The 26,578-nt window shown below is 48.4% G+C and overlaps 1 protein-coding gene across 1 annotated transcript in view; it reads right to left on the bottom strand.

The window, feature by feature from the left end:
- The window catches only part of mfhas1 (multifunctional ROCO family signaling regulator 1), a 31,915-nt gene extending 8,007 nt beyond the window's left edge, over nucleotides 1-23,908 (bottom strand). Inside the window, exon 1 of the mRNA XM_072371609.1 lies at nucleotides 20,540-23,908. Within this exon, the coding sequence (XP_072227710.1) occupies nucleotides 20,540-23,492 (2,953 nt within the window). The 5' untranslated portion in view covers nucleotides 23,493-23,908. The remainder of the gene's footprint in view (nucleotides 1-20,539) is intronic.
- Nucleotides 23,909-26,578: the final 2,670 nt, after the last annotated feature.

A 26,578-nucleotide genomic window follows, 5' to 3' on the forward strand; every position in this document is an offset into this window, starting at 1 on the left:
TTAGTTTGTGGCTCAGAAAATAGTTGCACTTCTGTTTAAAGAGAAGGAGCGAAGCTGTTCATCAGGCAGGGGAACCTTAAATAGTTCAGACACTCATGGAGAAATAAGACCCAAACACTAAGTCCCCCCTTGGCTGTTACAGAGGTAAGTGGTCATTTAACCACTGAGATGGCCGTCAGTTTGGGGTTGAAAGAACACGACGATCCTTGCTCCCAAAAAGAAAAGTAGAAGCTCATCCTCAGGCAGGGCCGTGATCCAGTAAACAGTTTCTGTGCTGCTAAGCACACAAACTCTGAGCTGGATGATGGCAGGTGGAACTTAAAGGAAAGACCCAAAACAAAAAAAGAATAACTCCACAGAGCAGAGGTTCAGATTTAAAGACGTACACGGCAGACTAAGAAAAAAACGTTAGAAAAGCACTAAAATATGTAAATGTTTCAATCCAACCTGTGGGTCTGTGAAGTCTCTGAACCGTCTCAGTACAGCACCGCTCCTAAAGACCCGCACATAAAGCCACCTCTTCCTCTCCTTTTGATGGTTAAATATTTACAATATTCACCTAAATAGAAAATCTGAGGCTGCTCAGGAAAAATCTGACGAGCAGGAGAAGAAGCAGCTGAACTCTCTCTTACACACACACACACACACACACACAAGTGATCTGGTACCGGGTCAGAATGGCGACCGGACCCAGGACTGAGCTGAAATCACTTTACCACCATCATAGCTGAGGGTTCCGAGGAGAATCCTCCAGCTCATTGAACTGCTGATCAGCTGATGCAGACAGCATCGCTGTGACTGTGAGTTTCAGTCAGTAACAACCACTGCCTGCCAGGTAAGAAGCTTGTAACTATGACAACGTGAAGCGGTGACATGTATCCTGCAGCTGTGCTGGATTTTCTGAGACTGATTTATTATCTCTGACTGCACCATCAGCCCACACAGAGGACGGAGACTGAGCTTCCTGACAGACAGTAAAATAAATCAGTGTCGTCTCTTTTTGTCCCCGAGTTGTTTCAGAACCTCCGTGTGAGACCTTACGGTCGGTAAACGAATCTCTGTGGAAAAAAACTGGGCAATGTTCCCTCTGTCAGCCCTGAGTACAGCGTCCTCAGTAAAATCTGATTTTGTTAAACTGGGTGTTTTGTTCCCATCGATGCTGATAAAGACTGCATGAAGCCAGATGTTAGCGGGTTTTTGACCTTGTGCAAACATTGATAAATTCCTCCTCTCTCAGGGCAGCTGGAGGAGCTCTGCAGCTGCAACAGACAATAGAAGTTCAGGAAATCATTTCCATTTCAATTTGGCTGAAAACTGACAGCATATTTTCCCCGTTTGACTTGGTTTTGGAGTTTAGAACAACAGCGTTGTTTGACCTACAGGTTTCAGCCTGTGGCCTCCATCAGGGTTGTCATACGACATCCAACAAGCGGCATCTAAAAAGAGCAGGCGTGAAACATCCACATGGGTCTGTTAACCAATGGGCCCTTAAAGGGATGGGTTGGGTACATGTTTAAAAGGCTTCAAACAAATTATTCTGCCAGATTTGACACATCATGGATAACCCAGATCCTTTGAATTCAGCGTGGACATAAAAAGTCTTTAAAATGAGTATTAAAACTACAGAAAACAACAAGAAACATGAAAATACATAAATACAGAATATAAACAACTGTAAAATAACAGAATGAAGTGATTTGGATACTCAATATCCTCATTAATGTCTTCAGGAAAGAAAAAAAACATTTAGGATAAAAAGATCCAAAATGCTTCCAGGTTCATGTATAGATCAGTACTTCTCGTTCAAACCTGACAGAATCATTGGTTTAAATCCATTGAACCATGAATCCAACCCTCTCAGAGCACATTAAGATATCTGATTGGTTGGTTTGTATTTTTCCCCCGTTTTTCCTTTTAAAATGCTGGTTGAAGATGTGTTGGACCATGAAGAAATGACTTTTCTGTGTTTTCACCTGAACAGGTGTAGCGTCCTCTCTGAGATCAGCTGACCCTATCACAGACTGATGCCGCCATCTCAACGCAGACTTGTACTCGTCTCCCGTTTTGTGTATTCTTTCTGTTTTTCTGAAACGTGGTGCAGTCGTGGTTTTAAAGACAGTTTGTAGTTAGAATCATGATGGTCTGCAGCAGGAACAGGTGGCTCCTCCTGAGCTGAAGCTGGACCACGGACCGCTCATCTCTGAACAGAACCCGACAGTGAGGAATGACGAGGACGGCGGCGAACGACAGAGAGAATGAAGCAGTGACGGCTGCAGACATGAAGAGGATGAAACTGCAGCTCCTAGGGGACCACGATGACGAAAAAAAAACAGCTTGCCACAGAATCTGCAGACGAAGAACGAATTCAGTACCAACAGAAACGACTCCAGCTTCATACTTGACCTCCTGAATGAATCGTGCTTTATTCAGTGAGTGTGAAGGAAACCGGCAGATCTCACTGTGACAGCAATCAAACCATGAAATAGTTTTCTAAACAGTTCTGAACGAGTCCAATCCCTGATTCCTGATCACAAATCATTTAAAAATGTTCCCTTTTATTCTCCCTAAGATTCTCTGCAAAAGAATCTTAAAAACAAAAATTAAACCTCGATGATACCAACTGATAATTCGGGATAATACTTTGGTGGAAACCATCGAGCATCATTAACTGAGACCAGGAGCCGATCATCAGAACCAGACTCTGTTCGGAGTCTTCACACCTCCAACAGATGTGACCTTTAAAACAGAAACCAGAGCGCCGCCACCTCCCAGCTGCTCTGTAAATAGCGTCAGCTCAGGTTGCAGGTGCGCACGGGCCGACGTGGACCCGAGGAAGCGGTCGGACTCGTATCAAGGTGGACGTGTGCAGAGTGGATGAATTAGTGAGCAGCAGCTTGGAGTCAGACAGAGGCCGGCGGCTCAGACTGAGGATTAACACCACAGAGCGTTAAAACAGAGAGGATCAGCCACACACACACACATTCATTCATTTATGCAGCCAATATGGAACAAGTTTAGAAAGTAACTGCAGGGAATCATCTCTGACATGTTTGAAATGAGGACAAATCTCTACACTTTCAGCTCTGACTCAGCTGTGTGAATTCTTCGACATTTTAAGTCGATTCGTTTCATCACAATGGGCTGTGTTTCTGTTGCAGTCTGAACGGTTTCGGCTTGTAACAGCAGCTCCGAGGACGAGTGAGAGCTGCACTGGATGAAACTGGATGAGTGAAATGGAGCAGAAAGAGGCGACAGGATGAGGCCCACAGAACCAGCTCAGACTGTCGCTGTGACACCAGCAGACCCAGATACCATGCAGCTAATCTCCTGCGATCAGCAGCTGCAGACTCAGAGGCCGATCCTCAGGAATGTGTGGCCTACTTCCACCGCACACAAACCCAGAGAGGCTGGCTGCTGGTCCCGCAGCAGGTCTGAGTGGGTCTGGTGGTCCCGCAGCAGGTCTGAGTGGGTCTGGTGGTCCCGCAGCAGGTCTGAGTGGGTCTGAGCAGGTCTGCTGGTCCCAGAGCAGGTGCGAGCGGGTCTGCTGGTCCCAGAGCGGGTCTGAATGGGTCTGAGCAGGTCTGAGTGGGTCTGCTGGTCCCAGAGCTGGTCTGAGTGGGTCTGCTGGTCCCAGAGCTGGTCTGAGTGGGTCTGCTGGTCCCAGAGCGGGTCTGAATGGGTCTGAGCAGGTCTGAGTGGGTCTGCTGGTCCCAGAGCTGGTCTGAGTGGGTCTGCTGGTCCCAGAGCGGGTCTGAATGGGTCTGAGCGGGTCTGAGTGGGTCTGCTGGTCCCAGAGCGGGTCTGAATGGGTCTGAGCGGGTCTGAGTGGGTCTGCTGGGCCCGCAGCAGGTCTGAGTGGGTCTGAGCAGGTCTGGTGGTCCCACAGCAGGTCTGAGTGGGTCTGCTGGTCCCAGAGCTGGTCTGAGCGGGTCTGCTGGTCCCAGAGCCGGTCTGAGTGGGTCTGCTGGTCCCAGAGCTGGTCTGAGTGGGTCTGCTGGTCCCACAGCAGGTGTGAGCGGGTCTGCTGGTCCCAGAGTGGGTCTGAGTGGGTCTGAGTGAGTCTGAGCGGGTCTGAGTGGGTCTGAGCAGGTCTGAGTGGGTCTGCTGGTCCCAGAGCCGGTCTGAGTGGGTCTGCTGGTCCCAGAGCTGGTCTGAGTGGGTCTGCTGGTCCCAGAGCTGGTCTGAGTGGTCTGCTGGTCCCAGAGCAGGTGCGAGCGGGTCTGCTGGTCCCAGAGCGGGTCTGAGTGGGTCTGAGTGGGTCTGCTGGTCCCAGAGCGGGTCTGAATGGGTCTGAGCAGGTCTGAGTGGGTCTGCTGGTCCCAGAGCTGGTGCGAGTGGGTCTGCTGGTCCCAGAGCGGGTCTGAATGGGTCTGAGTGGGTCTGCTGGGCCCGCAGCAGGTCTGAGTGGGTCTGAGCAGGTCTGGTGGTCCCACAGCAGGTCTGAGCGGGTCTGCTGGTCCCAGAGTGGGTCTGAATGGGTCTGAGAAGGTCTGAGTGGGTCTGCTGGTCCCAGAGCTGGTCTGAGCGGGTCTGCTGGTCCCAGAGCCGGTCTGAGTGGGTCTGAGCGGGTCTGAGTGGGTCTGCTGGTCCCAGAGCTGGTCTGAGTGGGTCTGCTGGTCCCACAGCAGGTGTGAGCGGGTCTGCTGGTCCCAAAGTGGGTCTGAGCGGGTCTGAGTGAGTCTGAGCGGGTCTGAGTGGGTCTGAGCAGGTCTGAGTGGGTCTGCTGGTCCCAGAGCCGGTCTGAGTGGGTCTGCTGGTCCCAGAGCTGGTCTGAGTGGGTCTGCTGGTCTGAGTGGTCTGCTGGTCCCAGAGCAGGTGCGAGCGGGTCTGCTGGTCCCAGAGCGGGTCTGAGTGGGTCTGAGCAGGTCTGAGTGGGTCTGCTGGTCCCAGAGCGGGTCTGAATGGGTCTGAGCAGGTCTGAGTGGGTCTGCTGGTCCCAGAGCTGGTCTGAGCGGGTCTGCTGGTCCCAGAGCAGGTGCGAGTGGGTCTGCTGGTCCCAGAGCGGGTCTGAATGGGTCTGAGCAGGTCTGAGTGGGTCTGCTGGTCCCAGAGCTGGTCTGAGTGGGTCTGCTGGTCCCAGAGCTGGTCTGAGCGGGTCTGCTGGTCCCAAAGTGGGTCTGAGCGGGTCTGAGTGAGTCTGAGCGGGTCTGAGTGGGTCTGAGCAGGTCTGAGTGGGTCTGCTGGTCCCAGAGCCGGTCTGAGTGGGTCTGCTGGTCCCAGAGCTGGTCTGAGTGGGTCTGCTGGTCTGAGTGGTCTGCTGGTCCCAGAGCAGGTGCGAGCGGGTCTGCTGGTCCCAGAGCGGGTCTGAGTGGGTCTGAGCAGGTCTGAGTGGGTCTGCTGGTCCCAGAGCGGGTCTGAATGGGTCTGAGCAGGTCTGAGTGGGTCTGCTGGTCCCAGAGCTGGTCTGAGCGGGTCTGCTGGTCCCAGAGCAGGTGCGAGTGGGTCTGCTGGTCCCAGAGCGGGTCTGAATGGGTCTGAGCAGGTCTGAGTGGGTCTGCTGGTCCCAGAGCTGGTCTGAGTGGGTCTGCTGGTCCCAGAGCTGGTCTGAGCGGGTCTGCTGGTCCCAGAGTGGGTCTGAATGGGTCTGAGAAGGTCTGAGTGGGTCTGCTGGTCCCAGAGCTGGTCTGAGCGGGTCTGCTGGTCCCAGAGCCGGTCTGAGTGGCTCTGAGCGGGTCTGAGTGGGTCTGCTGGTCCCAGAGCTGGTCTGAGTGGGTCTGCTGGTCCCACAGCAGGTGTGAGCGGGTCTGCTGGTCCCAGAGTGGGTCTGAGCGGGTCTGAGTGAGTCTGAGCGGGTCTGAGTGGGTCTGAGCAGGTCTGAGTGGGTCTGCTGGTCCCAGAGCCGGTCTGAGTGGGTCTGCTGGTCCCAGAGCTGGTCTGAGTGGGTCTGCTGGTCTGAGTGGTCTGCTGGTCCCAGAGCAGGTGCGAGCGGGTCTGCTGGTCCCAGAGCGGGTCTGAGTGGGTCTGAGCAGGTCTGAGTGGGTCTGCTGGTCCCAGAGCGGGTCTGAATGGGTCTGAGCAGGTCTGAGTGGGTCTGCTGGTCCCAGAGCTGGTCTGAGCGGGTCTGCTGGTCCCAGAGCAGGTGCGAGTGGGTCTGCTGGTCCCAGAGCGGGTCTGAATGGGTCTGAGCAGGTCTGAGTGGGTCTGCTGGTCCCAGAGCTGGTCTGAGTGGGTCTGCTGGTCCCAGAGCTGGTCTGAGCGGGTCTGCTGGTCCCAGAGCAGGTGCGAGTGGGTCTGCTGGTCCCAGAGCGGGTCTGAATGGGTCTGAGCGGGTCTGAGTGGGTCTGCTGGTCCCAGAGCGGGTCTGAATGGGTCTGAGCGGGTCTGAGTGGGTCTGCTGGGCCCAGAGCGGGTCTGAGCAGGTCTGAATGGGTCTGAGCGGGTCTGAGTGGGTCTGCTGGGCCCGCAGCAGGTCTGAGTGGGTCTGAGCAGGTCTGGTGGTCCCACAGCAGGTCTGAGCGGGTCTGCTGGTCCCAGAGCGGGTCTGAATGGGTCTGAGCAGGTCTGAGTGGGTCTGCTGGTCCCAGAGCTGGTCTGAGTGGGTCTGCTGGTCCCAGAGCTGGTCTGAGTGGGTCTGCTGGTCCCAGAGCGGGTCTGAATGGGTCTGAGCAGGTCTGAGTGGGTCTGCTGGTCCCAGAGCTGGTCTGAGTGGGTCTGCTGGTCCCAGAGCCGGTCTGAGTGGGTCTGAGCAGGTCTGGTGGTCCCACAGCAGGTGTGAGCGGGTCTGCTGGTCCCAAAGTGGGTCTGAGCGGGTCTGAGTGAGTCTGAGTGGGTCTGAGCAGGTCTGAGTGGGTCTGCTGGTCCCAGAGCCGGTCTGAGTGGGTCTGCTGGTCCCAGAGCTGGTCTGAGTGGGTCTGCTGGTCCCAGAGCAGGTGCGAGCGGGTCTGCTGGTCCCAGAGCGGGTCTGAGTGGGTCTGAGCAGGTCTGAGTGGGTCTGCTGGTCCCAGAGCGGGTCTGAATGGGTCTGAGCAGGTCTGAGTGGGTCTGCTGGTCCCAGAGCTGGTCTGAGCGGGTCTGCTGGTCCCAGAGCAGGTGCGAGTGGGTCTGCTGGTCCCAGAGCGGGTCTGAATGGGTCTGAGCAGGTCTGAGTGGGTCTGCTGGTCCCAGAGCTGGTCTGAGTGGGTCTGCTGGTCCCAGAGCTGGTCTGAGCGGGTCTGCTGGTCCCAGAGTGGGTCTGAATGGGTCTGAGAAGGTCTGAGTGGGTCTGCTGGTCCCAGAGCTGGTCTGAGCGGGTCTGCTGGTCCCAGAGCGGGTCTGAGTGGGTCTGAGCAGGTCTGAGTGGGTCTGCTGGTCCCAGAGCGGGTCTGAATGGGTCTGAGCAGGTCTGAGTGGGTCTGCTGGTCCCAGAGCTGGTCTGAGCGGGTCTGCTGGTCCCAGAGCAGGTGCGAGTGGGTCTGCTGGTCCCAGAGCGGGTCTGAATGGGTCTGAGCAGGTCTGAGTGGGTCTGCTGGTCCCAGAGCTGGTCTGAGTGGGTCTGCTGGTCCCAGAGCTGGTCTGAGCGGGTCTGCTGGTCCCAGAGTGGGTCTGAATGGGTCTGAGAAGGTCTGAGTGGGTCTGCTGGTCCCAGAGCTGGTCTGAGCGGGTCTGCTGGTCCCAGAGCCGGTCTGAGTGGGTCTGAGCGGGTCTGAGTGGGTCTGCTGGTCCCAGAGCTGGTCTGAGTGGGTCTGCTGGTCCCAGAGCCGGTCTGAGTGGGTCTGAGCGGGTCTGAGTGGGTCTGCTGGTCCCAGAGCTGGTCTGAGTGGGTCTGCTGGTCCCACAGCAGGTGTGAGCGGGTCTGAGTGAGTCTGAGCGGGTCTGAGTGGGTCTGAGCAGGTCTGAGTGGGTCTGCTGGTCCCAGAGCCGGTCTGAGTGGGTCTGCTGGTCCCAGAGCTGGTCTGAGTGGGTCTGCTGGTCTGAGTGGTCTGCTGGTCCCAGAGCAGGTGCGAGCGGGTCTGCTGGTCCCAGAGCGGGTCTGAGTGGGTCTGAGCAGGTCTGAGTGGGTCTGCTGGTCCCAGAGCGGGTCTGAATGGGTCTGAGCAGGTCTGAGTGGGTCTGCTGGTCCCAGAGCTGGTCTGAGCGGGTCTGCTGGTCCCAGAGCAGGTGCGAGTGGGTCTGCTGGTCCCAGAGCGGGTCTGAATGGGTCTGAGCAGGTCTGAGTGGGTCTGCTGGTCCCAGAGCTGGTCTGAGTGGGTCTGCTGGTCCCAGAGCTGGTCTGAGCGGGTCTGCTGGTCCCAGAGCAGGTGCGAGTGGGTCTGCTGGTCCCAGAGCGGGTCTGAATGGGTCTGAGCGGGTCTGAGTGGGTCTGCTGGTCCCAGAGCGGGTCTGAATGGGTCTGAGCGGGTCTGAGTGGGTCTGCTGGGCCCAGAGCGGGTCTGAGCGGGTCTGAATGGGTCTGAGCGGGTCTGAGTGGGTCTGCTGGGCCCGCAGCAGGTCTGAGTGGGTCTGAGCAGGTCTGGTGGTCCCACAGCAGGTCTGAGCGGGTCTGCTGGTCCCAGAGCGGGTCTGAGTGGGTCTGAGCAGGTCTGAGTGGGTCTGCTGGTCCCAGAGCCGTTCTGAGTGGGTCTGAGTGGGTCTGCTGGTCCCAGAGCTTGTCGGAGTGGGTCTGCTGGTCCCAGAGCCGGTCGGAGTGGGTCTGCTGGTCCCAGAGCTGGTTTGAGTGGGTCTGCTGGTCCCAGAGCCGGTCTGAGTGGGTCTGAGCAGGTCTGAGTGGGTCTGCTGGTCCCAGAGCCGGTCTGAGTGGGTCTGAGCGGGTCGGAGTGGGTCTGCTGGTCCCATAAACACAAACATTAAAGTTGTTTGAACTAAAACTCTTTTCATTTTGATCCAAACAACTTTAGTATTCATGTGCTGATGAGGTCCCACAGCTCAGGAGAGACCCGGTTCTGTACTGAACCTGGATTTGTTCATTGAGTTGATCAGCTGTCTGGAATAAAATGTGAACTCACACTCAGACCGGATCAGCTCTGCAGCTGATGCTGGAAACTTCTGCTCATTATCTGGGTTACGTAACAGCAGTTCCTGTGAGGAGACACGGTGGGCCGATGACCTGCTGCTGTTTACAGAAACCCTCAGCAGACACAGTCGGGTCCGTCTGAACCGTCGCTGAAGGTTTAAACAGTCGGGAAATCCAAAGTCCAGAATCTGAAGGATAGTTCAGTTTATTTACGCCTGCCACATCTCTGATTTATCTGCCAGGTGTGTCTGCATCAGAGATCATCTTCACACACGCACACACACCGGAATCTAAACTGGGCGTTTTCATGAGTGTGAATGCACAGCTGCAGCAGGACACAACAGCTGTTAACAGCTGGACACACACACACACACACACACACACAGTGGAGGATTATTAGCAGCGGTTTTCAGGAGAAGTTTTCTGAAAAACAAAAGTAAAAGTTTCTATTTTAATTCAAGTTCAGATGAAGGTTTCCGCTCTGAAACATTTGGTTTAAATGTTTTCAGTTCCTCTGTGCTCGGAGCTGTCTGATTCTTCTTCATTGGAACTGAAAACAGCCTCAAAAGAAGGAAGTCGAGGCCATAAGACGGTTTTCAGAGTGAAATATTTCAGCTGGCTGTTTTTCTGGTGACAGTTTGAGTTTCAGCAGATTTCAGGGTTTTTTTTTTTGTTCTCTGGAACGTTACGACATCAATGCAGTTTCAGTCTTCGACAGTTTAACTCCTCCTCTTCATCATCGTTGTGAGCCCATTTCTGTCATTTCTTGCGACACTTTGTCAGAAAAAAGCAGATGCTGTCTATAAAATCCAAACAGATGAACAGAGACATGTAGCTAACAGCAGACGGGGAAATGAAACGGGAACCGGACGGATTTCTCATGACCAAAGACGGCACATAACCGTTAACCCAGTTCACGTCATTAGTCCGAACCATTAGCACGTGAAGTTAGAATTCCTTTATCAAATAATTACTGATTTTGTCTCTGGAAACGCTTCAGTTGCCGTCTTTGTTTGCTGTTTTCTGTGTGATTTTTAACATTAACGCTTTGCCATCAGACAGATGGTTACCTCGTCACTATCACCTCCAACAAACACCGTCCATGCTGTCTACACAGAGAGTGTCAGACCTGTTGGATAACTTAACCTGAATAACAAAAAGATTTTTAAGATGTTTCAGGTTGTTGCTTTTCATTCACTTTCACTGTCCTGGAATTTATATTTTGGGATTAAAGTCACAGGTGACCAGTAGCAGGATGTGTTGGGAAGTCATGCAGAACAGGGGTATCCTGGGTTTGAGAAGTCTCGACTTAGCTCATCATCAGAACTCCTCCCAGATTCTCCAAACAGACTCTAACTTCAAGGACGTTTTCACACAACCCCCCATAAAACAAACTAAACCGTCCCTTGTTTTAGGGCATATCCACAATAATGGGGGTTCATTTTAATCTTTTTTTGTAACTACTACCTGCACAGGTGAGTTGATCTACAGTTACAGCAGGACCGGTCCATCTAACTGGACCAGCGCCCTTATCCTGCATGTCTGCACAGCAGCAGAATCCAGTTATTAAAGCCTTCCAGACATCCTGCTGCTTCTAACTTCCTCTGTGAGAGATCATGGTACAGCTGAATTCATTGCACAGACACTGTCTTTAAGTTAATTTAATGGTGATTCTGTCAGATGAGGCTGTGGTTATAAACTCAGGATTTTATTAGAGCAGAGCGAAATGATTTGAAATGCTGGAAATGATTTAAGTGAGTTGATACGTTGTCTTAATGGGCTGATTTTCAGTCCAAGTTTCTAACAAAAGAAACAGAAAAACATATGAATGAGAGCAGCTTCATGGCGAATTCAACTGGATTAAAATATACTTACACTGTTTTTTTTAAAAGATGCAGAAAGATGGAACTTTGGAGCACGAACAGAGCAGCTGTGACCTGAGTGTTCACATGCAAACCCAGCTGGATTATGTGTTGGTCCGGATTGAGAAACTGGATTTCATCCAATTTCTGTTTCACTAACATATATTTTGACGCAATAATTTGTTTTTTACTCATGCCATGATAACCTGCTCAGTGATTTGAGGTAAAACTTTCAGTCATTCAGAGACTGCTTAAACTTTCTCTTTGATTGCTGATTTAAACCCATTTTAACAAGAAGACGGAAACAGTGCAAATGTGTTAATGTTTGCAGTTTTATCTAAACACGGGACGTCCGGCTGCCCTCACTGAGCTCTTGTAGGGTTCAGATTTTGCTTTCTTTTACAATCTGCTCTCAGATTTCCCGAAAACTGCCTGCTGTGATCAGTGAAATCGGTTCACTTTCCAACCAGATCCAGAACCAGAACTGTGTGATAGAGAAGTCCAAAGAAGCGCAGCTCTGCTCAGAGCATGCAGAGGGCAGATAATGACAGTGTGAGGGATTCTGGTTTTCCGCTCTGCGTGCTGACAAATTGCTGGCTGCCTGTGGTGAGCAGACAGCAGCCCACACCTCGCTGTGGTCTCTGCTGCTATTTAGCTGTCAGGACGGAGAGCTGAAAACCGCCTGATTTCAAATTAAAACTCTGCTTTTCAGGCAAAATGCAACAAAGGCAGGAAGCGCCAGCAGAGCAGTTTACTCATCGGACAGGAAAAGCTGTCACTTTGGAGGTGAACGTGACTGAGGTGGAGAACAAGCAGGGAGCTGTCGGTATTTCTTCATCCGTCCCTGTGATGACACATCGCTGTGCTCAGGTTCACACACATCACATCTGCTGATGTTCCAGGATCCACCGCAGACCTGCTGAGAAAATCCTGCTCCTGAGTCACATGTCTGAGATAACAGCAGGATTACTGCAGAGTGATGTAACAGGACTGTCTTCCTGCCCCTCGTTACTCACCAGCAAAGAGACGCACCAACGCAACCGAAACAGCACAAATGACGCTAACAAACCAACAAGATTATCTCCTCATGGGATCAATGAGGAGCTCATATCTGGTCCTAAAGCTTCAAACTGAGGCTGACGTGTTTCAACAAGCTGCTGAGGGAGACAGAGGAAACATACTTTGTTCTACACAACAGTAAGTGAGACCTCAGCTTTTTTAAACCCACAAGAACTCTTTAAGATTCCCAAAAATGAAAAGACAAATCAACAGAGAATGAAGGTCACGTGATAAGAGCAAACGCTTCAGAACAAGAAGAAGGAAAGGAACCAGTGACTCTCAGTCTGTCCATCAGCTCCTCTTTCAGTGACTCAGCCAACAAACTGATTTGTTCCGACACGTCGCACAGGAACGACTAGAACTCTGAACCTGAATGAAAGCCTCCAGCAAAAACAAGCTTATCCTGGACTAAAGAGTCAAAGGTTCAGTCATCAATCCAATAAAGACTCGCTGCTGCTGAATGAGTCTGAGGAGGAACTTTGAGAAGAAAACCCTCCCTGCCGACAGTTTGAGGTGCTGCCTTATTGATTTACTACAATCCTGCATGATCAATAAAACTAAATATGATGAAAAACCCCGACACAATGACTTGAAGGTGAAGGTGACATCTGTCAGTGTGTTTAATGCAAACAGCAGTCCCACATACAAAGGATCACATTAACAAACCTCTGAAGATTTAAACAGTTCTTTCTGCTCTGCGACCTGCTGCTGAACTACAGGAAATAACTTCATGAGAAGATTTATTGTTAATTCTCCTTGGCAGCTGTGATTTACTTCAAAATACAGTATTTAAGTACAACATATACGATGTCAGCGCTCCGCTGTGTAATTGAAAACATTTAGAGTAATTGTGCCCTCTAAACCCAAAGCAGTGCACTGAGTTCCTGTCACAGTTTCACTCCCACACTGTGTTACAAAGCTCCAGATCTCAGGTGCAGACTCAATCCTTTTCATTGATTCATTAAAAAAGTGTCAAAAGAAAATGAAAATCTGTCCATTCTTACACATTTCATCTGGAATCTTCCTATAATAAAACATGTGTTTTTAATCCTGCTGTGGGTTTTTTGGTTCAGAGGTTTTTTTGTGAACTATCCGTCTTGCTTTTTTTTTTTTTTTAAGAAACTGCTCTTAAAAAACAAACATTTCATCGGAGCCTCCTAAAATGAGCCTGGTGCAGCTCAGCCAGAGACGCTCAACTGCGGCGGCAACATAAAGAAGCTTCTGTTTCACAACGAAAGCTTCATCTGGCAAACAATCTGTGAATCTGCTGCCGGTCCCTCAACAATGAAGCTGTTCAGAGTGAACATCAGCTGATGATCACACACATACGGTATCTGTCATGGTGATGCAGCCGAGACCTCCGATGGTGCCGTGAACTCAACAACATCATGACTAACTGAGTTTGAGGTGTGCAGCAGAGAAACATCCTCAGAGAAAAGAACTGAGACCTTCACTTCACTGACCCTGCAGATCTCAGATCAGGCTGTGGGAAAGTGTTTCTGCTCTGTGGTTTAAGCAACGATGGCTGAGTGAGAATGAAAAAACACAGTTAGTAGATTCCAGTTCCCGTGAACGTGTATAACATGTCCTCACTGAGAAACTGATGGATCCACAAACATGAAGCGTCCACACTGTTCCAACCTGAATCTGGATCAGTCTCACAGCAAAATGTGCAGCAACACGGTGGAACAGATTCATCTTCTTTCCTTTCATAAAGGATGCCTCCTAAAGGAGACAACAGAGGGAGCACTGAAGCTCCTTCCTCCTGCTCCGACACTTCCTGTACAACTACCTCACCAGACCTGCTGCGTTTCCTGGATCGTCGGCTGCTGACCCCGCCCCCTCAGGTAAACACAAAGCAGCGGGACACACCTGTCAGAGAGTTTGAATTATTCCTCATCAGGATGTTTCAGGTTCTGACATGAGACCGAGCTCCATTCTATTTGTTCAGCTTTGTGTTTTTATTAAAATAATAAATCTCTTTTCAAACAGAAACATCATCTGTGGAACTGAGAATCTCTCCTCAGATGTGCTGAAAGACACGAGGAAACATGAACCCACTGAGCTCTGTTGGGTGTAATTACTCTGACCCACAACACATCCAGGTTTCTAACGTCCTCACACGCTCTGCACAGCAGGTGTTGGGACTGTTGTTGAGCCTGTTGTGTTCTTTCAGGTTTTTCTTGTTTTCAACAGTTTAGTCTGAGTTGCGGCACAGAAAAAAGAACTTCTTCTAACCCTGAAGTAACAGCTGAGAACACTGTGGCTGTGCTCTGACGAGGCTGAAAACAAAAGTGATTTCATGAGGCCGTCACAGAAAAATAGAGTTTCTCTGTGAATGTGAAAAGAAAGCATAACAGTTGAATGTGTTTGTTTGACCGGCAGGTCTGAATCCACAGGAAACAAACTCATCTGCGAGTTTAAACACTGACACAGCTGGAATGCTAACAGCAGCTTCCTGACTTTTTGTTTGCAGAGTTTATTGACTAAAAGCTGCACAAACAACTCCAAATGACTGCCTGCATAACAAAAAACTGATTAAATACAACATTGGGCGCCGTGCTCCCTGTATCCTCTGTTGGTAGGAACAGTTAGGAAAATCATAAAGCTTAACCTGCTGGAGAGAAATGTGTTCCCAGGAGGCTTTTGGCAGCTCAGCAGAGATCCCTCATTATGCACTGATAACATCCTCTATACAAATTATTTAATATGTGACTCATGTTGCTTCAGACAGTTAAACTGAAGCTAGAGGCAGAAGCTTGTTCAAACTGCGAGCTGGCTCAGGTTCATCAGAAACATACATGTGACAAAAAAGAGGCCGGAGCGGCGGATTGGAGCCTGAAGCTGAAACAAAGCGGTGGCCATGTGACTGTGACGCGTGGGAGAAGGCTGCTCTCCGGTCTGATGTACACCGCTGATACAGAGTGACTTAAATAAACTCCACGCCGTCCGACTGACTCACTGCTCAGCTGCTGAATGTGAAACTTTAATCCCAGCAGATCCTTTAACTGGATTAAGACTCAGACTGAGATCCACAGCAAGAGTGAAAGTGCTGCGAGCCGAGCAGCTGCAGCCACACGTGTCCTCCAGGGCAGAACCTACGCTCTGAACAAAAACTACTGATCCAGCAGGTCAACAGAAAAATAATCTGAAGCCATTTTAGGGGAAAGATTAACTTTTCATCTTTTCTAACATGAACAATAATCTCTGTTCTCATCTTGACGTCACTGTAAACTCAGCCTCTTTGGGTTTTTGATTCTGAATCAGATAAAACATCATGTCTGAACACGTTACTGTGGACTCATATCTGCTCATGGGCAATAATCATTTCACTGTGATATTTCACACACTAAGAAAAGAAAAATGGCCGCTCCCCGCAGCTGCTTTCTGAACCTGTAACGGTCAGTCCCGCTCCCTCTTCACAGCCCTACCTGCCTGTTTTACAGAAGTAAGATACTGTTTATCTTTTGGGATTAAGAAGTGGAGGTCATGTGGTCCTTCAGACGAGTCATTGGGATGGCTACATGATCCCAACTCTGATCTCCAAAAGAGATGGGGAATGCTACAGAAGGCCTATTAGGATTGGTAGCTGGAGATTAGATAAAGAAACTTTCTATCGAAGTCATAAACAAACTTCAACCAGTAAACAAGTGAACAGTAGCTCCTTTATTCTCCAACACAGCCTGAACCCTCGGAGACAAGCTTTCTGACATTTCTTTAAGGAGTCTTCAGGAATAGTTCTCCAGGCTTCTTTAAGGACATCCCAAAGCTCTTCTTTGGATGTTGGCTGCCTTTTGTTCCGTTCTCTGTCAGATGATCCCACACTGCTTCAATAATGTTGAGGTCCGGGCTCTGGGGAGGATTCATCCCTCCATTAGACATGTTGCCACTGATTTTCAGTCCACTTCTTGTGTCATTTGGCATAGCTCAGCCTTTTCTCCCTGTTTCCCTTCCTTAAGAATGGCTTCTTGACAGCCACCCTTCCATGGAGACCATTTCTGATGAGGCTTGGGCCAACAGTAGATTGATCAGCTGAAGGTCCAGATGCATCTCTCAGGTCCTGTGTCAGGTTTTTGCTGGAGTTTTTCCTCTCTCTTAAGGACATCACTTTCAGATCCTGTTAATCTGCTGTAGATAGTTTTTTAGGTCTGACACTTCTTCTTTTGTCCTCCACTTGTCCACTTTCCTCAAATGTTTTAAGGACACACTGCACACCATGCTGAGATGTGCCAAGTTTTCAGCTAATAGCTCTTTGGGAATCAGCTTGTTGCTACAGAAATACTATTTTCTGTCTGTCAAACTGTTATCTTTGGTATTTTTCATAGATGCAACTAAAATGGCTTCTTTGCTAAGTTGTCTGTTATGTGTCGACACAACACTGGTTCATCCCTTGAGTTAGGAGCCTTTGAAAATCTTTGAAAGACCATCAGAAAGCCTGGAGATCTATTGCTCACGACCACTTTAAAAGATTACAAGAAAGCCATAAAGAAATGAGGGCTGAATCAGGAGGACTGTGTGAAGTGCCTGAAAACTTCCATAAAGCAGATGCAAACCAACTGTTGACTCATCATCCAGACAGGATTTCTTCATCTGAAACAGTTCTTCACCTTCTCTGTTTACCTCACAGTCACATGTTTTTTAACAGAGAACAACTGGTCCTCTTTAACCCTGAGGAGCCTGCAGAGCTTTAAATAAACTGCAAGTCTTGAGTGTGTTGTATCGCTGCTCATACACACATTAATCCCTCACTGACAGGAGCTGGAGCACTGATGAGTCTGAGCCGTGAAAGTCAGGACCAGCTCTGCTTAATCTATTTTTGTGTCTGTCTAATTTTGTACCAACTTGACTCCCTGTGAAGCTGAAGGAAGGTATTCACCATGAAGTGTCCCACGTCAGGGATGAATTACAAACCTGGCACGGGCTCCTGAACCCCAAAGACCATGACAGAAAAGTGTGATCAGTGTCATTTCAAGGGATAAAACAGGATTTTAAATTTAGTCATTAGAAATAGAGAAAAAGTTAACTGAGAGAGCAGCATAGAGGCTCATCTGAGTTCAAGGGTCTGCTATGCAAGTAGTTTTTGTGTAATATTGATAAGAAACAATCAAAGTAGCCGGGATGATCAAGCACCTCCAGCTCAGCTTTTGCCTCGGTGCAGAATTTCTTGAGAACTTTACAGACTAAACAAAAGATCCACTAAATAAAAAACATTCAGCAGATTCATTTGAGGTGTTAAAACTTTCCAACCAGAAGCATCTGCATGTTCACAGCAACAAACTCACGCGTGTGGGTCACAGTAAACAAGACGAGGGGAGGAAATCTCACAAAACACTCTGGGTCGTGTGTCTACGATCTGAGAACAAAGTGTGTTTAGTCTTAGTGGGTCCAAACACACTGCAGTCTGAAACACCATGACCATAAAAGGCCCCACCAAGCAGGAGACCTCCTCACAGATGTGCGTGTGAAGCCCAGCGTCTCAACAACATACAACTTTCAGGTCTTTTAAATATTCAGTCTGTTGCTCAGCAGCTCCTCGGCTTCATAAATCTGCCTCTTCTCCTCTTTGACCTGATTAAAGTCTTCAAAGTCAGAACCTCGCTCACTCGCTGGTCACTCTCTGAGCAAACCTCTGCACCTGCATCCACGTCATGAACCTGTCAGCCCGTTTCCTGTGAGCACGGCTCAACTTTTCCTGAAAAAACAATCCAGGATCTTTTTCTGATAATGAGCAGGAGGAAATAACTCCACGGCTGCCTGAACACAATGTGCGATAAAAAGCTGAGCGCTTTCATTTTTTCTGCCCCGGAGACAAACTGCAAGTGTTTCCTGAACCCAACAAGTCCCGAGGGAGGATTTTCTGTCTCTTATCAGGACGACTGCAGATATGAAACAACTCCTTAAACATCATCACTGTGACGCCAACACAATACAATCTGTTTGTATGTCTGCTGCAAGTCATTCAGAATTCATTAAAACTACAGAACAAACGTGTTAAGAATGAGTCAAAAGCATAAAAATACAACCCAAAACCTTCTTCAGGCCAAAAATGTTATATTCTTCTCCCTATTTAGTGGCGAAATGACACTTTTTGAGAGCTTTATTATAAGTTACGTTAGCAACTGAACTTTATAGATGTCAACATGACATGATAGCTGATAGCTTTAATTTGACTTGATGTAGTAAAGTTTTATTGTAAAGCTAACGATAAAATGTTTTCAATTAGTAATTCCTCTTACAGAAAACAGTGTGTGGTGTTATAAAAAAACAAACTGATTTTAATGTGGTTTCAACTGAGGTGGTTCCAGTTCTGGTTTGGAGTTAGTTCCTGATGTAGAACCAGACTAAAAACTGATCACCTTGATCAAAAACCACATCTTTGCTGGTATAAGTCAAAGAGTCTTACATCAGAGTCTGGAGTGAACAAACTTCAAAACAAATGTTTAAAAGCCAGAGACAGAAAACTAATTCTTATTCCCATTGTTGAGTCACATAAGATGTGAATAAGAAGAGGTGAATTTAAACAGTAAAAATAACTTTAAAAAAAGATTTCCTCCTCTTTTCTGGTCTGAGTCAACAAACAATAAACTCAGTGACTGACCGGCATCTTCCCAAATACGATATTTAACACCCCAGATATTCCCAGATACAGTATAACACCCCAGGCATTCCCAGATATGATACAATACACCAGATATTCCCAGAGATTAAAGTAATTCCTGAAGCTCTCTCCATTTTCCTCTTGTTTCATCTTAAAGTTCCCACTACAGAAAGCCCAAATACATTAAAGAGAAGAATAAACCAAGCAAGCTGTCTCTCATAAGATTTAAAAGCTAAACCTGCACCAGCATCAGAACCTGGTTCATAAAACCAACTTTCACTCCATATTCGCTTCAACCGTAGCGCTGAAAAACTCATAAATTACAATTACTTAATTCTTCGTCTACTTTTAACTCGATATATTTGTTGTCTAAATGCTAAATTTATAAAGGATGTTTGTCTGTTCACACAAACTCTTAGATTCCTCATAATTACTTGGAGTAAAAAGTAAGAACAAGACTGTGGAGCTTCATCATCATCATATGAATGATGATGATGCTGAAAAGCATAAACAACCTCATTACCTCACCTCTGGTACACTCTCAACTCTCCACTAAGTTTCATGAAGGTCAGCTTGATGTTTTATGTGTTCCCTTGTTAACAAACAAATGGTGACAGTATCTTGGCTTTGGTGTAATGAGTCCCACAACGTTCCTTCTGATCAGCATCAGCACAAAGTATGAAGATCTGAAGTCATGTTTAGGAACAAAGAGTTTATATCACCAAAAGTGCATAGTTAAAATGAGTTAAACCGAGGCACTCAGATCAGAGTTATGACATAAAGTCAAAGTTTAAACTGAACTAAAACTGAAAACCTTCCCTAATAATCCCAGAGTTTCTGTCTTTCTGCAGCGCAGACTGAGTCTGAGCTCTGGTGGGTCACTGGTCCTAGTCTGTGTGCACCAACATACAACATAACCCAATTAAATCTGAGGGCAGCCATCCACAGAGCCTGAGAGAAAGGACGAAGAGGAAGTGGGACAAAATGAATCAGCAGGAAAAAGATCCTGACTTGAGAAAGTGTGAACTTTGCCTTTAAGTTGTGTGTAAGCACATAAAGCTGAGCTGAATCGAATGCCTTACAGGAGTGGTTGATAATCTAATAAGTATAAATCCAATAAAAAGAGTGCCGAGAGCTTCACAGTAGATCACATCACACCATATCACATGACACCTCAGTGGTCCACAGCAGCTGACTACTACCGAGCGTCTAATCCACTGTTACTACACTCAGAGCTCAGCAGTGAAAGCAGGTCAGGCTGCAGCCACAGCCAGCGCTGAGGATTATCCGTGTCCCTGGGGGGGGCTACCTCTGAGCAGCCCCCACCTGTCCGTCTAACCTGATGTCAGAAGCAGCAGCTTTGTTCCACCACCATCCCCCCGCTGAGTCTGCATCTTGCTCTGAATCAGGGTGTGGCTGAATGTGATTACTGAGAGCTGCAGAGGGAACAGGGAGGACTCTCCTCCTCCGCGTCGCTCTGCGGACTCATTCACACACTTTCAGCTGCCTGTCCTCCACCAGCAGGCCTGAATTATCCATCCATCACAACGACTCAGTAAGGATGGACTTGGGACTAAAACACTTTCAGTTTCAAATCTATTCATTTTTCTGGGGAATCAAACAGTAAAAGATAGAAACTTTTCACAAACTCAGAAAGAGTCATCAAAGCATTAAATAACAATTTTCTTCTTTGTATCATTAAATCATTATCAAACAAGCAAACTGAGGGAAATATTGACATAAATTACTTATCGGAGCTGATGGGATTCATCTCTGTCCACCAGCTACTGAAATAAGCAAATAAACACAACTGTTCTGTAGCTAATTATTTAACCGAAGTTGTTAAATGTTAAAACCTCAGGATTCTTCTGCACAGACTCGACTTTATCTTATTCTACAACTATTTCAATCACACTATTTCATTTCAAAGCAAAATATTTCCAGATAAATTTTGTATCTGAGAACTTCCTGCTGCACAGCTGGTTATCTGTGGGTCATGTGACTGATCTGTAAAAATAAACCTGGATGAAGGGCAGGCAGCTGTGTGATGACAGGAGACTTGATTCTGCAGCAGGATTAAAGAGGACTCACCCGGGAAGGCGTGTGGGTTGGATGACCCTCTCTTGAGGCACTTGGAACAGAGAATATGTACAGAGTAGTGCAGGCCGGGCCACTCCTGCAGCAGCATGTTCAGCTCCTCCACCAGCGGAGTAACGGCCTGCCAGGCAGTCCAGATGTTGGGCAGCGAAGCGTGGCTGGCGATGGACAGAGTCTCTGCCTGCAGCCTTCCCTTGTTGGGCTGGTGGCTGATCACCACGGGGACTTTACCCCGATAGGCGAAGATCTGATGCCTGCCATCCGACCGCTGGACCACGTGGCTGTTGATCTGCACGCTGAAGCGAGCAAACAGTCCAGGAGGAAACAGGAAAGGGAAGCTGTACTGGATGTGCAGCTGCTCCACAGAGAACAGGGGGCTGACGGGCAGAGAACCCCCACCTGTCGAGGCCTCCGCCTGGGCCTCCTCCTTGCTGACGTAGCTGGGGAACTTATACCACACGGTGGCTCCGTTCAGGGGCTTGCTGCGGGGTTTGTTGATGCAGTAGCAGATCCCCATCTTCTCCAGAAGCTCCATAATGAGGTGGAGGTCCTGCTGGGTCTGGATGAGCGGCCTGAGGAGCAGGCGGATGACGTTGGAGGGCAGGAGGCCGTGTTGGATGAAGCCCTCCACATGATGCTGCAGATGGGTGACCCTGAGGTTCTCCCCCTTCTCGTCCTCTATAACCAGACTCACCCTCCCCTTGTCCCCCCTCTCCCCTTCAGAGAGCAGCCGGTCCAGCAGCGTGGACTCGTCCCTCTGGAAGAAGACGTTGAGAATTGCAATGAAACGTGGAAGATTGTGGAAAACGTACTCTCTCAGAGTGAGGCTGTCCTCAAAGTAGAGCAGCTTCCCGCTCTCGTGCAGGTAGGATAAGGCGCTCTGTAGTCTGTCCTCGGTGAGTCCCGCCTGGAGGCCCAAACGGGCCGAGTTCCACCAAGACAGCCACAGGTCTTTGGACTTAAAGTGCAACTCCTCCAGCATCTGCCAGGACTTTGGCAGCACACGGTGGAGGTTGGGGAAGATCTCCCGATGGTCTGCGACAGACATGAGCTTCTCCTGCAGCCTCTGGATGTTCCTCTGCGTCTCCGTGCAGCTGACACTCAGGACCGGTGACAGGATCTGCAGCCTGTGGTTCAGCATGTACTGCAGCTGGGCTTTCCGGCGCCTCAGGTTCTTGTCAGTGACGCCGTAGAAGAGGACGTGAGGGCTGGAGGTGCGGACGTTGTAGCCCTGCTCCAGAGCATGGTCCACTTGCTGAGCCAAGCTCCTCAGGCTCTGGGTGTCAGTCTTCTCCTGCAGCCCAATCTGTCTGTGGATGTCCAGAGTCTTCTCCTCCACCTCCACCTCTCCACACAGGTCTGCATGAGTGCCAACCAAACAAACCACAGCGTGGGGGACTTTGGCACAGAGCAGGTGGAGGAAATACCCGACGTGAGCATAAAAGTTTTTCGGTGAGTATGTTTTGAGATTGACAACAAGAACATAGAGAGCACCAGGGGAGAGAAAAAAGGGTTTGATGAGGTCGTAGTTCTGATTCCCTGACAAATCGTACACTAAAAATGTGAGATGGCGGTCAGCATCTGCCACCCAGTTAGTGACTTCAATTCCTTTGTTTCCTGGTGATCCTCGGATGTCCTGCTTTGTGTTCACCAAACTCTGCCTCAGCCGGGTCTTCCCAGCACTCTTCATCCCCATCAGAACCAGTTTCAGCCGTGGCTTCACAGCATGCTGCGACTGAGCAAGCTCCTTCTGATAGACTGCGATGTAAGGGATGCCCTTCATACACACCTCGTACGGAGGCTGGATGAGAGGGTTATCTTTTACCTTCCAAATGTTCACTTTAGACAGTTTCCCAAAATGATCTGGAAGAATGGCTATTTGGTTACCCTGTAAAACAAGTTCCTCCAACTTCTCCAGCTCCACGATGGAGTCAGGTAGGTGCGTGATGTTGTTATTGTCCAGCCAGAGGTTTACTAGCTTCACCAGCTGACCGATTTCCTCTGGAATATGAGTCAATTTATTCCTGCTCAGGTAAACTTCCTCTAATCCTGCAATGCTTAAAATCACCTCAGGAAAGTTCTCAAACTCGTTAGAGGACAGATTGATCATTTTGAGTCTTTGCAGGTGGCCGAAGGAGGGTGGCAGCGCCGTCAGGTTGTTCCCATCCAGCATCAGGCTCTCCAGGTTGTGCAGCTGACAGAAGCTGTCAGGTAAGGAGGACATGTGGAGACTGCTGAGCCACAGGATTTTGGTGGATGTCAGCCTCATTATGTCAGAGGGTAATGTCTCAAACTTGTTCCCGGAGAGGTCGAGCTCCTCCAGCTCACCGAGGCCCAGGATCTCAGGGGGGAACTGGTTGAGCTTGTTGTGGTCTGCATCCAGAGTGCGCAGCTTGGAGAGGCCAGAAAAGGATCTGGAGAAGTCATGCAGGTCATTGAAGCTGATGTCAAGCTCCTCCAGAGACTGAAGCGAGCCGATCTGAGCCGGCAGGCTCTGGATTTTGTTGTGACTGACACAGAGCTTCTTCAGCCCCCTCAGCTGGCCCACACCTTCAGACAGGCTTCTCAGGCAGTTGTGGCTCATGTCGAGCTCCACCAGCTGCCCCAGCTCAAACACCACCCGGGGAACGGTGGTGAACTTGTTCCTCCGGAGGACGAGGATGCGCAGGTTGTTGAGGGTGGATCCCAGCTCGTGTGGCAGTTCCTGGAGAGAGTTGTTGCCCAGGTTGAGCACCTCTATGTCGGATATATCCTCCGGCAGGATGATCTGGTTGTTTTTGGAGCAGAGGGTGAGCTGGCGCAGGTTGCTCCGCAGCTTCCTGGAGCGAAGGGCGGCATCCCTCCACAACCTGGCCGTTTTCAGATTGTTCTCCTTGTCCTCCATGGCGTTGCAGCCCGACCCCTCCTCCTCCTCCTCCTCCTCCTTGTTTTCATTGAGAGTTCTCATGGATCCTGAGCAGGCGGCATGCTGGACGGAGTCCCTCAGAAATCAGCGCGCTTCTGAACAACAAACCCTCCCTCAGAGAGGTCAGAAGAGTTACTTTGTGTCGGGAAATAATCAAGCGTTTCGAGTGGAACCAGAACAGTGTCTGCGGCCGCGAAGGCATCCTCCTCTCCTGCGCCACTCAGCACACAATCAAAGCCGACCTCCGCGTTACAGCTCCGGCTCTAACCCCGAGCCTGAGGCCCGGAGCTGCGACTGTCCTCTCATCACCACAACCGTCCTCATCACCTCCAGAGCCGTCCTCTGGATCTCTGTCTGGGTTTTTGAGGGATTTCCAAGCCGCCTTGTGTCTTCCTGGCAGCAGAGAGTGGAAGTGAGGCGGCAGCAGCTCACACTGCGTCAGATCTCCCAGCGCTCCTCCTCCCTTTCTCCTCCTTCCTGCTGTGTGGAGAGAGGAAGAGGAGGGAGAGGGAGAGGGAGAGGCATCCTCTTCACTTGGTTAAACCTGTTTCAAATCAGCAAAGAATTCCAAATGTGAAAATACAGTTATGATGCTGATGGAGACATTTCAAAAGGAAAAATGCAAATGAACAAAAATAAAACAAAAAGCTATAAAGGAAAAAATGTCCAAAAGGACTAAATATTAAAGAAAGTACTTAAATAATATGATCTCAGCCTTTTTGTCGGGAATGACTGGAAACTGCTGGCATCATCATCATCATCATCATCATTGTCATCATCATCATCGTCATCGGTTTTTTTTCAGCTTAATTTCCGATTAATTATTAATTATCTACTGTTTATATTTGTGAATAAAGTTTGCAAATTCACCTGGTTTCATTCAATCTAAACAAAAAAAGAATATAATTTTAAATAAAAAAACTTTATTTTCTTATTTGGACTGATGCCGAACAACAGAAGCCGAACTCTACCTCCATCTACTGGACATAATGTGCAAGTACAACAAACAGCTCTGACTGCATTTTACAGGATGTCTGAGTGGGGCCCCAACAAGTCGAGGGCCCTCAAAAAGTTGTTTTCACGGAAAAAGAAACATTACTGAGCAAAAGTCGAGACCAGCCCTCGTTTCTTTCCAGTTAGTTTCAAGCAGCCAGACTTTTCTGTAGTCTTTAAAGCGGTCCTGACCAATAGTTATCCAGGCTTTCTGAAGGTCTTTCAGAGTTTTTCTTTGGACGTTTTCTAATTTTTCATTCATTTTCAGTCCAGTCCTTGTACCTATTTTCTTTGTTAAGCCACTTAATGACCTATAAATCATTCAAGCAGAAAAAAGGCTCCTAACTCTGAGGATGATCCAGTGTTGTGTCGACACATAACAGACAGCTTAGCAAAGAAGCCATTTTAAATTGGATCATTAAGCACTTTGTTACTAGCAGTCTGTCACAAAGCCACATCTTTTGTTCCCATTTCTTTAGTTGCATCTATGAAAAACACCAAAGATAACACAATTTGTTATATTGAGGGACATCTTTACTGGCTCGTTCCAGAATAAACCACCGGCAGCCTCACAGATATCCTCAAATATTTCAAGTAAAGTCAGATTTAAAAAACATCAGCCAGAAATCTTTGATCATGTTTGAACTTTAGGTTTGTTTAATTGAAAGAAAATGTGACTGCCTTTACTTATAGAACACATCTGTCCTCACATTTCAAGTCATTAGCATCAACATTTCTAAATAGTTATTCCAAAGGTTACAAAAGCAGAGGCAGCACATCTCAATATTCAGATTAAGGGGAACAGAAGTATTTGCATTTATCTTGTTTATTGGGCTCACATTACATATAAAAATGCACTCATGCTAAACGCATTTCATCAGAGCGTATTCAAGTCTGACAAGATCAGTCATACAATAGATTCTTTACAGGTGTCAGCTTCACCTTATCAGTCATCATCCAATCAAACTGTTCATTTCATAATGTTAATTATAAAGGTTATTCCCAACTATATATCTCTTTTCCCAAAAACAGAATACAGAACAGTCAATATCCACCTCTGAATGAACAACCTCAGGTCAAGAAACATCTAAGACTGAAGTCATCATTAAGTCCATCCCAGTGTTAGGTGCATATATCCGGTACATCTCTCTTGGGGTCGGTTTCTTCAGATGATTGCCTCCTCTGGTTGATGTATCAACCCTCTCAGTTCTACAAATCCTCATTGAGGAGGGTGAGACTTAATATTTGAGATTTTTTGCCATTTAGATTCACATTTCACTAGAAGAATTTGCAGAAATTAAAATAACGATGAACAAAATAACCTGAAATCATTCAGTTGACATACTTCAGTGTGTCTTTAATCTTTTGTTCCCACCTCCGGTTACTTTACCCCACACATACCGCAGTGCTGATGTGGTTCCACTATCCATTCGTCCTTTAATGGCCTCCAGTTTCTGGACCTTCTCTGTGTCTCTTGTGGAAATAAGTGGACACTGAATCCATATTCAGGGCGATCTGCTCCAGTCTGACAACATGCTGGTAGGCTTCATCCACCAGCTGAGATTTCTCTGCTGTCAGTTTGATTCTTTGTTCCAGGTTTTGGATGCGAGCTGTCAGTCTGACACAATCATTCAGAACTTCCAGACTTTGCTGCAGTGTTTGAGGTGAACTTCTTTCCAGAAAGGCTGCAAACTGCCTCATTCCTTTCTGTGATACTTCAGAAGCATCTTTCAGGCATTTTGTGTTCTCTTTTCGGTCTTCATTCTGGCGATTATTAAACAGGAAGTGAACAGGCTGATTCTACTCATTTCCGGAACATTACATTTTTGCAGCTTCAAGAGCTTGAAGAACATTTTTAGATGTTACTTCATCTACAAAAGAGAAGTTAAAATAGCATTCTGATACATCATATGCACAATATGAGGGGGGAGATGCACGTCTGTCTTCTTGTGTCCCACATATCTGTACATAAGTGACTTAACACAGGGTTCACTGTGCAACTGGCAGTTGATGACATCACGCCTAATGTGTGCTCACAGTACAATGACGTGAGATCTGAAGACGATTTACCAGCAATAAAACATTATCATGAGCTTTAGTTATTTGAGAGTTTTCCCTCTGAGTTTATTGAACAC

Source organism: Leuresthes tenuis, unplaced genomic scaffold (genome assembly GCF_036924035.1).
Source record: "Leuresthes tenuis unplaced genomic scaffold, fLeuTen1.0.hap1 SCAF_19, whole genome shotgun sequence".
NCBI classification, from domain to species: Eukaryota; Metazoa; Chordata; class Actinopteri; order Atheriniformes; family Atherinopsidae; genus Leuresthes; species Leuresthes tenuis.